Source organism: Oncorhynchus tshawytscha, linkage group LG24 (assembly GCF_018296145.1).
Source record: "Oncorhynchus tshawytscha isolate Ot180627B linkage group LG24, Otsh_v2.0, whole genome shotgun sequence".
Taxonomy (NCBI): Eukaryota; Metazoa; Chordata; class Actinopteri; order Salmoniformes; family Salmonidae; genus Oncorhynchus; species Oncorhynchus tshawytscha.
The window spans coordinates 22,191,207-22,206,489 of NC_056452.1; the positions used below are offsets into that span (position 1 = coordinate 22,191,207).

The 15,283-nt window shown below is 44.8% G+C and overlaps 1 protein-coding gene across 1 annotated transcript in view; it reads right to left on the reverse strand.

Moving 5' to 3' along the window:
* Positions 1–9,600, reverse strand: part of LOC112244630 (glutamate dehydrogenase, mitochondrial) — a 32,333-nt gene extending 22,733 nt beyond the window's left edge. Inside the window, exons 1-2 of the mRNA XM_042305532.1 lie at positions 9,013–9,600; positions 93–173 (exon numbers count right to left, since the gene is read on the reverse strand). Coding sequence (XP_042161466.1) covers positions 93–173; positions 9,013–9,400 — 469 coding nt within the window. The 5' untranslated portion in view covers positions 9,401–9,600. The remainder of the gene's footprint in view (positions 1–92; positions 174–9,012) is intronic.
* Positions 9,601–15,283: the final 5,683 nt, after the last annotated feature.

Here is a 15,283-nt window from a genome sequence, read left to right on the forward strand (position 1 = left end):
AGAGGAGAGGAGAGGAGAGGAGAGGAGAGGAGAGGAGAGGAGAGGAGAGGAGAGGAGAGGAGAGGAGAGGAGAGGAGAGGAGAGAGACTTACCGACCACGGCACACTTGTATGTCATCAGAGAGGCCAGAGCCTTCACCTCATCAACAGACACCTCTTCACTGTAACGGATCCCTGCACACAGACAGACACAAAGGGAGTCAACACACGGAGCCCAACAATACCACACACACTCTAAAGTTGACAGGAAGGCTGGCTTTGATTCTACTGTGTCCAGCACAGGGACACTACCTGGGGTTAAACTGTGTCTCCTCTACACCAGCAGCACAGGGACACTACCTGGGGTTACACTGTCTCCTCTACACCAGCAGCACAGGGACACTACCTGGGGTTACACTGTGCCTCCTCTACACCAGCAGCACAGGGACACTACCTGGGGTTACACTGTGCCTCCTCTACACCAGCAGCACAGGGACACTACCTGGGGTTACACTGTGCCTCCTCTACACCAGCAGCACAGGGACACTACCTGGGGTTACACTGTGCCTCCTCTACACCAGCAGCACAGGGACACTACCTGGGGTTACACTGTGCCTCCTCTACACCAGCAGCACAGGGACACTACCTGGGGTTACACTGTGCCTCCTCTACACCAGCAGCACAGGGACACTACCTGGGGTTACACTGTGCCTCCTCTACACCAGCAGCACAGGGACACTACCTGGGGTTACACTGTGCCTCCTCTACACCAGCAGCACAGGGAGACAGAGTGTGAGTGCTGACTTGGGCTGACCTATATTGGACAGTGTCACTGTGACAGACGACTACCGAGAGCCAGTGGCACCGACCACAGACAGGAGACTGCAGCCAGCCCAGCGCACTATAGAGGACAGAGAGAGGGTGTGCATGTGTGAGTGACATCATCTCAAAGCGCCACGGCATGTCCCGAGACCCAGTCCAGAAAACAGCCCCAACACTAGCTAGCCACTGGCCCCCTGCTGTGTTAGCAGGATGGTGTTCAGGAGGACACACATTAGCAACGCCTCCATAACATGACCTTTAGAGACCAGGCAGTCTACAAGTCACCCATATTAAGCTAGAGCTGCTGGAAGGCATGACCTTAACAACGTGGACCCACCATTGAACTACACTATAGACACATATAGACACAGCACTGACTGAGACAGATGTAGGACCTTCAGGTAGGGCCACTTCACTTTTGATACAGCAGCAACAAGGGAATGTGAATTATTATGTGGATTATAATTCACATGGACATTCTCCTGCAACCGAGTGATCAAATTAAGATCCTACATCTGAAGGCTAATTCAATTCACTGAACAAGAATGTTCTTTATACCCGTAACCTTTCAACCATTAAGCCCTCCCCCTTTGATTCTCCTCCTCTCCCATCCCCTACTACCGCAGCTAAAACATGTTGAGAAACATTCCAATGGAATGAGTCTCTGGGTTGGCTAGGAAACACACACACACACACACACACACATACACACACACACACACATACACACATATACACACACACACACATATACACACACACACACATATATACACATACACATACGAGTGTAAGCTGTGTATATACATGAAAAATGTATGAAAACAGATACCCACGAACAAACATACTGTACAACCACACAGGCAAACCCGACCGCCCAAGAGCCCACAGAGCTGTCCATTGATGTGGAAGGGAGCCCGCAGTGGGTTGTTAGTCACAGTGGAAATAAAAGCCGCGGGCTTCCTCTTCTGCTTGGAAAGGAGAAGGACATGTTGGACCTTTAGCAGACTAAACATTCTTTGAGAGTGAGCCACTTCCTGACACTCCCTAACACTGAGTCACGCCTGCACAAACACAGTTCTGCAGTGGTCCAGCTAGAGAATGTGAGGTTCTGCAGTATTGTAGCAGAACCAGGATTTCTATATAGAGCAGTGTGGGTCTGACTGACTGTCTGTCTGTCATATCAGCAACAGCCTTTGTACTTTGTCTACACAGACAGTATCAGCCCATTACCCCTAGTCTCTACCCCACTAGTACAGACAGTAACAGCCTTTACCCTCTAGTCTCTACCTCACTAGTACACTGACTAACAGCCTTTACCCTCTAGTCTCTACCTCACTAGTACAGACAGTAACAGCCTTTACCCTCTAGTCTCTACCTCACTAGTGCACAGACGGTAACAGCCTTTACCCTCTAGTCTCTACCCCACTAGTACACTGACTAACAGCCTTTACCCTCTAGTCTCTACCCCACTAGTACACCGACTAACAGCCTTTACCCCATCTAGCCTAACCGTCGTCTGTGTCCCAAGTAACTGTGTTTTCCACTGAGCTAACTGTAGTAGCTGTAGTCAGAGAAGAGGGGAATGGAAACCATGAGAAGTGTAGCTGTAGTCAGAGAGGAGGGGAATGGAAACCATGAGAAGTGTAGCTGTAGTCAGAGAGGGGAATGGAAACCATGAGAAGAGTAGCTGTAGTCAGAGAGGGGAATGGAAACCATGAGAAGTGTAGATGTAGTCAGAGAAGAGGGGAATGGAAACCATGAGAAGTGTAGATGTAGTCAGAGAGGAGGGGAATGGAAACCATGAGAAGTGTAGTGTAGTCAGAGAAGAGGGGAATGGAAACCATGAGAAGTGTAGCTGTAGTCAGAGAAGAGGGGAATGGAAACCATGAGAAGTGTAGCTGTAGTCAGAGAAGAGGGAATGGAAACCATGAGAAGTGTAGCTGTAGTCAGAGAAGAGGGGAATGGAAACCATGAGAAGTGTAGCTGTAGTCAGAGAAGAGGGGAATGGAAACCATGAGAAGTGTAGCTGTAGTCAGAGAGGAGGGGAATGGAAACCATGAGAAGTGTAGCTGTAGTCAGAGAGGAGGGGAATGGAAACCATGAGAAGTGTAGCTGTAGTCAGAGAGGAGGGGAATGGAAACCATGAGAAGTGTAGCTGTAGTCAGAGAAGAGGGGAATGGAAACCATGAGAAGTGTAGTGTAGTCAGAGAGGAGGGGAATGGAAACCATGAGAAGTGTAGCTGTAGTCAGAGAGGAGGGGAATGGAAACCATGAGAAGTGTAGTCAGAGAAGAGGGGAATGGAAACCATGAGAAGTGTAGCTGTAGTCAGAGAAGAGGGGAATGGAAACCATGAGAAGTGTAGCTGTAGTCAGAGAGGAGGGGAATGGAAACCATGAGAAGTGTAGCTGTAGTCAGAGAGGAGGGGAATGGAAACCATGAGAAATGTAGTGTAGTCAGAGAAGAGGGGAATGGAAACCATGAGAAGTGTAGCTGTAGTCAGAGAAGAGGGAATGGAAACCATGAGAAGTGTAGTGTAGTCAGAGAAGAGGGGAATGGAAACCATGAGAAGTGTAGTGTAGTCAGAGAAGAGGGGAATGGAAACCATGAGAAGTGTAGTGTAGTCAGAGAAGAGGGGAATGGAAACCATGAGAAGTGTAGTGTAGTCAGAGAAGAGGGGAATGGAAACCATGAGAAGTGTAGTGTAGACAGAGAAGAGGGAAATGGAAACCATGAGAAGTGTAGCTGTAGTCAGAGAAGAGGGGAGGGGAATGGAAACCATGAGAAGTGTAGCTGTAGTCAGAGAAGAGGGGAGGGGAATGGAAACCATGAGAAGAGTAGCTGTAGTCAGAGAGGGGAATGGAAACCATGAGAAGTGTAGATGTAGTCAGAGAAGAGGGGAATGGAAACCATGAGAAGTGTAGCTGTAGTCAGAGAAGAGGGGAATGGAAAGTGTGTGACTAAGCTGCAGAAAGTGAAAAGAGGGATTTGATCACTTCTCTAAAACGGGTTTGAAGGAAGCATCTGCTCTGGTGGCGTGTGACGACCTCTGACCTCCCGATGATGATGCGTTTGCCATAATTAAACACCTATAGGCCACACCAATCAGAAAGTCTACTCAAATGTTGTGTCACATGTGCCGAATACAACAGGTTACAGTGAAATGCTTACTTACAAGCCCTTAACCAACAATGCAGTTAAGAAAATACCAACAAAAAAGTAAGAGATAAGAACATCAAATAATTAAAAAGCAGCAGTAAAATAACAATAGCGGGGCTATGTACATTAACACACAACCAATGTCCCCTCCAGTGTTCATACTCTCCGTCAGTCTGTCAGAACATGCACCTGATTCAGCACAATGGGTAGGTGGTGAGACTTTGCACTTTAAGACCAGTTGGTTAAACAAGAGAAAACTCACTGGATGAGCCAAATAAAGTTACGCTTAGTGAACACTCCTCCCGCCTCCTGTCAAAATGCTGACGAATAGGAACGCTTGGGTACATTACCACCCCTTCCCCTACTCCACTCGTCAAACAACTGTTCCCTCCTCTCTCACTCCCCCTCACTGGAAATATGTCACATCCTGATCCTCACCCCACAAATCACCCACAATGCAGAGCTGAACAAGTCTTGAACTTTGACTTGAACCTTGAACCACATAGCTCCCCTCCTAAAACAGACACACCCTGCGGCCCCACCCCACCCTCTAAACCCTCCTCCAGACACACAGACAATTAACTCAGGACCCACACCTGTGTGGAATCTACTCATTTACTCAAGTGTTTCTTTAAGTTTGGCAGTTACCTTAGCAACCGTGCATGCCCCACCCACCTGAGGATCTATCTATTTCCTGTGTTCGAGGGGTGTAAATCCACTTCTCTTAAATATCGCTGGCTTGATTGCTTTCCTTTAAGTGCTGCGACCCTTTTATACTCTTGCTTGTGCCTGTTGTTTCCCCCCCATTAACGTTACGGCCGCGTAAATGTTTGTAATGGCCTGTGAAACACACCCCGGTAATGGCTGAAACGAGCTCAATGGAACACATTGTCTTTCCATTGCAGTTATAAGAACGTTAAAGCTTCGTCGGGGATTTAAACGCATCGTCTCGACACATCACAAGAAAGATCACTTTATTTTGGATGGGCATTCCTTTTTGTTGGAATTTTAAAAAGTTCAACACAAACTTGAAATGAAATGAAAGTAACTTCCCAAAAAGGAACAGTCAGATTATAGATATGTCTGATCTCTTAAACATTGTAAAGCCTGTTGATTTTTTTTATCTGAGGGTATCCTGATATTGACACACTTGTTGAACCATGCAACAGAACGTGACAACAACAGTAATTAATAAGGCTAGTGCAGGTAGAACCGGTTTCTGGTGGTCACAGCCCTGTTGCACCATTTATGTTCATTTATTAATAGATAAAAATACACCAAGTGTATTTATGCAAATTCAGCACGTATGAGTGCATTCTAAGAATTGGTTTTGTTGTGTACGTTTTACAATAATTACCTGAATTCCAATCAAAATCCCTGTATTCCATTCATTATTTGTTCGTGCCAGTAAAATGTTTTATGTGACATAATTCAGTCAATATCTGAAGAGTTTTAAAAAGCTGACTGGGGGTTATGCTACTAGCATAGCGGGGTTGTGTGTCACCCTGAAGGTGTTCAGGGTCAGCAGACATCGTTGCTGAAAAATGAGGTAAAACTGTCATTCAGATGGTCTCAGCGACATGAACATCACATAGCAGGTTACCACATAGAGCTTCGTAGTTACGGTTATGATGTATGGGTTGTCATGGATCGATCCATATTCACCATGTGCCACCCCCATTTCCATGACGAGTACTAGCTTGCTAGTTGTGTGGGAGTGGCTGACGTCATTTTATTCTCTCAACTAAAAGCTATACAAATTCAGTGGCTATAGCCCTACATTCATTAAAAACATAGCTAAATACCAGTTCATTGAAAATGTGTCCCATCCACCTTCTTGTGCAGCTGGCAGGCAGCTCACTGACTGTCTGATCTGAGCCTAGGCTAATCTAGGCTAATCTAGGCTAATCAATTGCTAGAACCAGTGCCGTTCACCCTCCCATCACCAGAGCAACTCATCAACAACAAAAATAACATTCCAATGTAAGCCAACCTCAGAAGTAAGCCAACCTCAGAAGTAAGCCAACCTCAGAAGTAAGCCAACCTCAGAAGTAAGCCAACCTCAGAAGTAAGCCAACCTCAGAAGTAAGCCAACCTCAGAAGTAAGCCAACCTCAGAAGTAAGCCAACCTCAGAAGTAAGCCAACCTCAGAAGTAAGCCAACCTCAGAAGTAAGCCAACCTCAGAAGTAAGCCAACCTCAGAAGTAAGCCAACCTCAGAAGTAAGCCAACCTCAGAAGTAAGCCAACCTCAGAAGTAAGCCAACCTCAGAAGTAAGCCAACCTCAGAAGTAAGCCAACCTCAGAAGTAAGCCAACCTCAGAAGTAAGCCAACCTCAGAAGTAAGCCAACCTCAAGTAAGCCAACCTCAGAAGTAAGCCAACCTCAGAAGTAAGCCAACCTCAGAAGTAAGCCAACCTCAGAAGTAAGCCAACCTCAGAAGTAAGCCAACCTCAGAAGTAAGCCAACCTCAGAAGTAAGCCAACCTCAGAAGTAAGCCAACCTCAGAAGTAAGCCAACCTCAGAAGTAAGCCAACCTCAGAAGTAAGCCAACCTCAGAAGTAAGCCAACCTCAGAAGTAAGCCAACCTCAGAAGTAAGCCAACCTCAGAAGTAAGCCAACCTCAGAAGTAAGCCAACCTCAGAAGTAAGCCAACCTCAGAAGTAAGCCAACCTCAGAAGTAAGCCAACCTCAGAAGTAAGCCAACCTCAGAAGTAAGCCAACCTCAGAAGTAAGCCAACCTAAGCCAACCTCAGAAGTAAGCCAACCTCAGAAGTAAGCCAACCTCAGAAGTAAGCCAACCTCAGAAGTAAGCCAACCTCAGAAGTAAGCCAACCTCAGAAGTAAGCCAACCTCAGAAGTAAGCCATGTTATTAGACTAGTAGCCTTCTGTCTTGCAGTTCAGACGTAGCCCTTTCATGTAGTTAATTACCAAAAGTAACCTCTTTGGCCTCATGGGTCGAATGTTATTTATATTTTATTAAACCAGTCATAAACTTTTTTTTTTAAACTGACGAAAATGTTTCTATGTCAAACGGTTTTGTTATATTTCCGTCTTCTGTGATAAAGTGTAATATTGGTATGCAAACTCCAAATGTAATACATGTCAACTCTATATCTGACATGGTACAGGTGTCTTCTTTTTTCTAAGCCCATAACTATGTGTGTGGTTTTCTTTATTTTTACTATTTTCTACATTGTAGAAGACTTGTGAAGACATCAAAACTATGAAATAACACATATGGAATCATGTAGTAACCAAAAACATTTTAAACAAATCAAAATATATTTTATATTTGGGATTCTTCAAAGTAGCCACCCTTTGCCTTGATGACAGCTTTTCACAATCTTGGCATTCTCTCAACCAGCTTCATGAGGTAGTCACCTGGAATGCATTGAAATTAACAGGTGTGCCTTATCAAAAGTTCATTTGTGGAATTTCTTTCCTTAATGCATTTGAGCCAATCAGTTGTGTTGTGACAAGGAAGGGGTGATATACAGAAGATAGTGCTATTTGGTAAAGACAAAGTCCATATTATGGCAAGAACAGCTCAAATAAGCAAAGGGAAACGACAGTCCATCATTACTTTAAGACATGAAGGTCAGTCAATACGGAAAATGTCAAGAACTTTGAAAGTTTCTTCAAGTGCAGTCTCAAAAACCATCAAGCTCTATGACGAAACTGGCTCTTATGAGGACCGCCACAGGAAAGGAAGACCCAGAGTTACCTCTGCTGAGGAGGATAAGTTCATTAGAGGTAACTGCACCTCAGATTGCAGCCCAAATAAAAGCTTCACGGAAGTCAAGTAACAGACATCTCAACACCAACTGTTCAGAGACCGCGTGAACCAGGCCTTCATTGCTGCAAAGAAAACAACTACTAAAAGGACACCAATAAGAAGAAGAGACTTGCTTGGCCAAGAAACACGAGCAATGGACATTAGACCAGTGGAAATCGGTCCTTTAGTATGATGAGTCTTTGTAAGATGCAAAGTAGGTGAACGGATGATCTCTGCATGTGTGGTTCCCACCGTGAAGCATGGAGGAGGAGTGTGATGGTATATTGCTGGTGACACTGTCAGTGATTTATTTAGAATTTAAGGCAAACCTAAACCTGCATGGCTACCACAGCAATACGCCATCCCATCTGGTTTGCGCTTAGTGGGACTATCATTTGTTTTCAACAGGACAATAACCCAACACACCTCCAGGCTTTGTAAGGGCTATTTCACCAAGAAGGAGAGTGACTGAGCGTGACGCCTGCTGTACAGACGAATTAGCATATTAAGTAACTAATTCGCATAAAGCAATATAAAAGTTTTATACACATTTCATAAACTGTTATAGACTCTCAGTCCTACTTTACATTATTGGGCTTAAAGTACTGAAATTATGTATTATGCCTAATTTGCATATTAAATGGTTCATTTGCATAATACAGCATTTTAATGTAATGTTTTTATTTTATTTGAGTCATCTCTGTGAACCTTGAAAATGTCAAAACAATATGACCATCCTATCTTGAGATATTCTGAGTTATTGGGCAAAAGTAAGTAAGCATTTCACTGTAAGGTTTACACCTGTTGAATTCGGCGCATGTGGCAAATCAAATCTGGTGTCGAATGTTGGAATCCGGACAGGTGATTTAGTGCCTTATTGACAACAGATTATAGTTACACTGACCTACCTGTTCGCGACCTTTTCTGAACTCTTGAAAATAAGATATCTCAGCAATGGTAAATCTTATCCTCATGAAATAAAGCGTGCTGTGTTCCTGACAAGGCGCTCTATAATTTGGAAAGCAACATATAACACCAGAACCACAGTTTCATTTTGTCCTCTAACACCCTACTGATGATGCAGCTAGGAGATGCAGCTAGCTATCTATACAGTAACTAGCTAACGGTAGCTAAACAGAGTCAGTGCAGCTGTTCTCTCACAGCTGAGTAATGTGATCGCCAAATGAGCTACCTAGCTAGATAGTTAATTTCGCAACCGCACAACCACCCGAAGGACAGTTGAGAAGCAGGAAGCGGCGCGTGGCAGTATCTTACCCCCCTTGCAGGGCGTCCTGTGCTGGCTGTGCTGGGCGCGGTAGCCCTCCACTACCTCCCACTCTCCGTTGTCCCTCTTGATGGGGAAAGAGACGCTGAGGACGTGGTTGCAGGGCTTGATGATGCGGAGAATCCCCTTCACTCGTTTCATCTTCTGCTCGGGGGTCTCCCTGCTCTTCAGGTCCTCCACAAGCTTGTCCTGAACGATGGCGGCTCCGCGGTCGAAGAAACCCTCCACCATGCGAAAGAAGTTGGGGTCATCGGGCTGTTCACTATACTGTCGGACCCGCATCAGAGCGGCCGATGCTGGGAGAGCAGATTCCACGCAGCCCGAGGCCAGGGCACTGCCCGCCCCGCGGGATAACAGCTCCCCGAAGTACCGGTACATGATCGATCTAACCGTTTAACGGGGGGGGGTAAAACAACAGCGACGGGGGTATCTATCTATCTATTAACCGGTCAGAGGGAGGGATGACTAAACGGCACAGCAGCACACCTTCACTGTGTCCCCTCTTCCGACTGAATGGCCGTTGGAAGTGCGCGCCCGTTCACTTTAAGTCTGCGCTGACCACCAAGGCTTGGACGCCTCCGGGACCGGGATGCACGCGGAAGAGGCGGGTACAGTTCTATGAAGGAGGTTCATTTCGGGCCGCGCGTCCGCAAGAGACAGAAAACAAAGCGCGATCCCGTGTGTGTCCCTCTTTGAAAGCAGTTGTAGGTGGCCCATGTCAAATGTTTATTGTGCAAGTACGATATATAGCTTACATATTCACAGATAAATCCAGCTTCTGATTCTTCTAATGAGACAATTGTGGAGTTAATCTGATGCGATCCTGAGCATTTAATTTTCTGGTATTCTAGGTCCCTATGCCTGCTCACAAACATGTCCAGTGTAAACAAATATACATCATTAACACTGCAAATAACTTTTCAAGTGCTCAAAGGGTTTTTTGGGGTCAGTATGGTTCCACATAGAACCACGACCCTTACCAAAGAACCCTTGAGGAACCCACATTTCTTTATGCGTAGGCTTCTCAAACATTTAGCACTGTTATGGTGTCTTTATGGTTCCACACAGACAACACTTTCAATGTTGATTTAACACTCCGGAGAGTTCCCTGTGTACTATGACAGTCTGACTGAAAATAATGGAAATTTAAAAAATTATTTTTTGTAAGAGGTAGTTGTTTTAATGAGAAAGTAAGACCAAAGAACGTAGGCCTACACACAAAAGAATGTGGGTTCCTTAATGGTTCTTTGGTAAGGGTGATGGTTCTATGTGGAACCATACTTCCCCAAAGAACCCTTTGAGTCCTTCAATGGTTCTTTTGAATTGAATTTGAATTGAATTGAATTTGTCAATAAACATAGTAAGAAAACCGATGGAATTTGTATATAATATGGCTGTTAAACCAGAATTGAAAACCCTGTATTGTTCTACAAAGAACCTATGAGATTGAAAACGGTTATTTATAGAACCATTCTCCATAAAGGTTCTGTAAAGAACCATGAAAAAGTGTTCCATATAGAACCAAAAAGGGTTCTTTTCTCTTTGACATCAAAGTTAGCCCTATATAATGAAAGACAAGATCCTATCATCAAAGCACCTGTCTGTTACAGATGGCTCTCTCGTTCGCTGTCAAATCACGTAGTGAGAACATCTGTTATAACAGATCAGATGTATAACTGATAGTTTCCCAGCACTCTTAAGAAAGGAATAACAGACAAGGTACATTGAAGGGATGCTCCCTGTCTTGCATCAAAAAGACGAATTGCACATCATTCAGTATAAGCTGATGTCTTCATCAGTCGCTGGTGTATAAGTAGAAGTGTGACAGGAAGTGTCTGCTCAGAGAGACAGATGTGCACCCAGCGGAGACTGGCTGAGGTAGAGAATGAGCTGAGCCGGTGGTTCTGACATGCAGAGACAGATCTGCACCCAGCAGAGACTGGCTGAGGTAGAGAATGAGCTGAGCCAGTGGTTCTGACATGCAGATACGGATCTGCACTTTGTCTCTCTCTCCTTTTTCCCTTCCCACTTTGATCAGCTCAGGTAGAGGGAGAGAGAGATCAAAGAGTGCGTATATCATTTTATTGTAGTTATTGTTGAATGATTATATTATTTATGGCTGTCCTCAATTGCTGTGTTTGTCAGTAGGACTAATTTACTGCCTGGTCTGGGGTCTGAGCCAATCATAAACCAGAGATAAGACAGCGTCCAATCAGGATGTGGCCCTCTGACCAACCTGTTTTTCCTTTGCTGGGTCCAGGGTGGGTCTCTTCTGTACCACCACGAGTAGAAGAGATCTACTGGAGTGACAAGACAGTATGAAGGGTAGTGGTCTAATACCTAGCGCTCCCCTCCTCTCGCCCCTGGCAGAGGTCCATTTTGAGACGTGCCCCCTCTCTTGTCCACTGATGACCTTCTTTATCAAGACACACACACCGGCAGAAGGTTCTATCTGGTGCTCTGTCTCTCAACTCTCACTGCTCTCTCTGGCAGCTCAACTCTCACTGCTCTGTCCCTGGCAGCTCAACTCTCACTGCTCTCTCTCTGGCAGCTCAACTCTCACTGCTCTCTCTCTGGCAGCTCAACTCTCACTGCTCTCTCTCTGGCAGCTCAACTCTCACTGCTCTCTCTCTGGCAGCTCAACTCTCACTGCTCTCTCTCTAGCAGCTCAACTCTCACTGCTCTCTCTCTGGCAGCTCAACTCTCACTGCTCTCTCTCTCTCTGGCAGCTCAACTCTCACTGCTCCCTCTCTGGCAGCTCAACTCTCACTGCTCTCTCTCTCTGGCAGCTCAACTCTCACTGCTCTCTCTCTGGCAGCTCAACTCTCACTGCTCTCTCTCTCTGGCAGCTCAACTCTCACTGCTCTCTCTCTCTGGCAGCTCAACTCTCACTGCTCTCTCTCTCTGGCAGCTCAACTCTCACTGCTCTCTCTCTGGCAGCTCAACTCTCACTGCTCTCTCTCTGGCAGCTCAACTCTCACTGCTCTCTCTCTGACAGCTCAACTCTCACTGCTCTCACCGTTCCTCACCACTGACCACTCCTGTTCTCTCTTTAAGACAGAGCCTTGTGTCTACACCGTTCCTCACCACTGACCACTCCTGTTCTCTCTTTAAGACAGAACCTTGCGTCTACACAGTTCCTGACATTCCTGAATAAGCCCTGAAACTGACGAGTCCAGTCCTGCCCATGTTGTTTGAAATTATTTTGTGATTTGATTTGATTATGTTGTGTAGGGAAGCTACCCTTGAGTGGAAAGTCAATAACTATACTAGAGAGTAGGCCCTTTACTGCAGTCGAATGACCAAACTGCCCTCTAGTGGCCTCATGGGTGGAATGTTATTCATATATTTCATAATTTCATAATTAATACACTTTTTTTTCACCAAAAATCCGGTGTTTCTATGTCAAACGGTTTTGTTAAACTTCAGTCTTCTGTGATGTATATGAAGTGTAATATTTGGATGCAAACTCCAAAATGTAATACATGTCAACTGTATATCTGATATGGTCCAGGTGTCTACTTTCTTTAAACCCATAACCATGTGTGTGAGGTGTCTACTTTCTTTAAGCCCATAACCATGTGTGTGAGGTGCCTACTTTCTTTAAGCCCATAACCATGTGTGTGAGGTGTCTACTTTCTTTAAGCCCATAACCATGTGTGTGAGGTGCCTACTTTCTTTAAGCCCATAACCATGTGTGTGAGGTGGACACTTTCTTTAAGCCCATAACCATGTGTGTGAGGTGCCTACTTTCTTTAAGCCCATAACCATGTGTGTGAGGTGCCTACTTTCTTTAAGCCCATAACCATGTGTGTGAGGTGCCTACTTTCTTTAAGCCCATAACCATGTGTGTGAGGTGCCTACTTTCTTTAAGCCCATAACCATGTGTGTGAGGTGCCTACTTTCTTTAAGCCCATAACCATGTGTGTGAGGTGCCTACTTTCTTTTAGCCCATAACCATGTGTGTGAGGTGCCTACTTTCTTTTAACCCATAACCATGTGTGTGAGGTGCCTACTTTCTTTAAGCCCATAACCATGTGTGTGAGGTGCCTACTTTCTTTAAGCCCATAACCATGTGTGTGAGGTGTCTACTTTCTTTTAGCCCATAACCATGTGTGTGAGGTGCCTATTTTCTTTAAGCCCATAACCATGTGTGTGAGGTGCCTACTTTCTTTAAGCCCATAACCATGTGTGTGAGGTGGACACTTTCCTTTAGCCCATAACCATGTGTGTGAGGTGTCTACTTTCTTTAAACCCATAACCATGTGTGTGAGGTGTCTACTTTCTTTAAGCCCATAACCATGTGTGTGAGGTGCCTACTTTCTTTAAGCCCATAACCATGTGTGTGAGGTGCCTACTTTCTTTTAACCCATAACCATGTGTGTGAGGTGCCTACTTTCTTTAAGCCCATAACCATGTGTGTGAGGTGCCTACTTTTTTAAAGCCCATAACCATGTGTGTGAGGTGGACACTTTCTTTAAGCCCATAACCATGTGTGTGAGGTGTCTACTTTCTTTAAGCCCATAACCATGTGTGTGAGGTGCTACTTTCTTTAAACCCATAACCATGTGTGTGAGGTGTCTACTTTCTTTTAGCCCATAACCATGTGTGTGAGGTGCCTACTTTCTTTTAGCCCATAACCATGTGTGTGAGGTGTATACTTTCTTTAAGCCCATAACCATGTGTGTGAGGTGTCTACTTTCTTTAAGCCCATAACCATGTGTGTGAGGTGCCTACTTTCTTTAAGCCCATAACCATGTGTGTGAGGTGTCTACTTTCTTTAAGCCCATAACCATGTGTGTGACGTGTCTACTTTCTTTAAGCCCATAACCATGTGTGTGAGGTGTCTACTTTCTTGAAACCCATAACCATGTGTGTGAGGTGTCTACTTTCTTTTAAGCCCATAACCATGTGTGTGAGGTGCCTACTTTCTTTAAACCCATAACCATGTGTGTGAGGTGCCTACTTTCTTTTAACCCATAACCATGTGTGTGAGGTGCCTACTTTCTTTAAACCCATAACCATGTGTGTGAGGTGCCTACTTTCTTTTAACCCATAACCATGTGTGTGAGGTGCCTACTTTCTTTTAACCCATAACCATGTGTGTGAGGTGTCTACTTTCTTTAAACCCATAACCATGTGTGTGAGGTGCCTACTTTCTTTTAGCCCATAACCATGTGTGTGAGGTGCCTACTTTCTTTAAGCCCATAACCATGTGTGTGAGGTGCCTACTTTCTTTTAGCCCATAACCATGTGTGTGAGGTGTCTACTTTCTTTTAGCCCATAACCATGTGTGTGAGGTGTCTACTTTCTTTAAGCCCATAACCATGTGTGTGAGGTGTCTACTCTTTAAGCCCATAACCATGTGTGTGAGGTGCCTACTTTCTTTAGCCCATAACCATGTGTGTGAGGTGTCTACTTTCTTTAAGCCCATAACCATGTGTGTGAGGTGTCTACTTTCTTTAAGCCCATAACCATGTGTGTGAGGTGCCTACTTTCTTTTTAGCCCATAACCATGTGTGTGAGGTGTCTACTTTCTTTAAGCCCATAACCATGTGTGTGAGGTGTCTACTTTCTTTAAACCCATAACCATGTGTGTGAGGTGTCTACTTTCTTTTAACCCATAACCATGTGTGTGAGGTGTCTACTTTCTTTAAACCCATAACCATGTGTGTGAGGTGCCTACTTTCTTTTAACCCATAACCATGTGTGTGAGGTGCCTACTTTCTTTAAACCCATAACCATGTGTGTGAGGTGCCTACTTTCTTTAAGCCCATAACCATGTGTGTGAGGTGCCTACTTTCTTTAAACCCATAACCATGTGTGTGAGGTGCCTACTTTCTTTAACCCATAACCATGTGTGTGAGGTGCCTACTTTCTTTAAACCCATAACCATGTGTGTGAGGTGCCTACTTTCTTTAACCCATAACCATGTGTGTGAGGTGCCTACTTTCTTTTAACCCATAACCATGTGTGTGAGGTGCCTACTTTCTTTAAGCCCATAACCATGTGTGTGAGGTGTCTACTTTCTTTAAGCCCATAACCATGTGTGTGACGTGCCTACTTTCTTTAAGCCCATAACCATGTGTGTGAGGTGTATACTTTTGTTTCAAAGTAGATTTGCTTAAGACTATCAATAATCACTCTGTGTGAACTCCGAAAAGTAGCTTTGAAAAGACAGAAAAACGTAGACGCTCCATGTTAAATAGTCCACAAAACTAGATGGACAGTCAGGGAGTAGATTGATCAGATCAAGTTCAT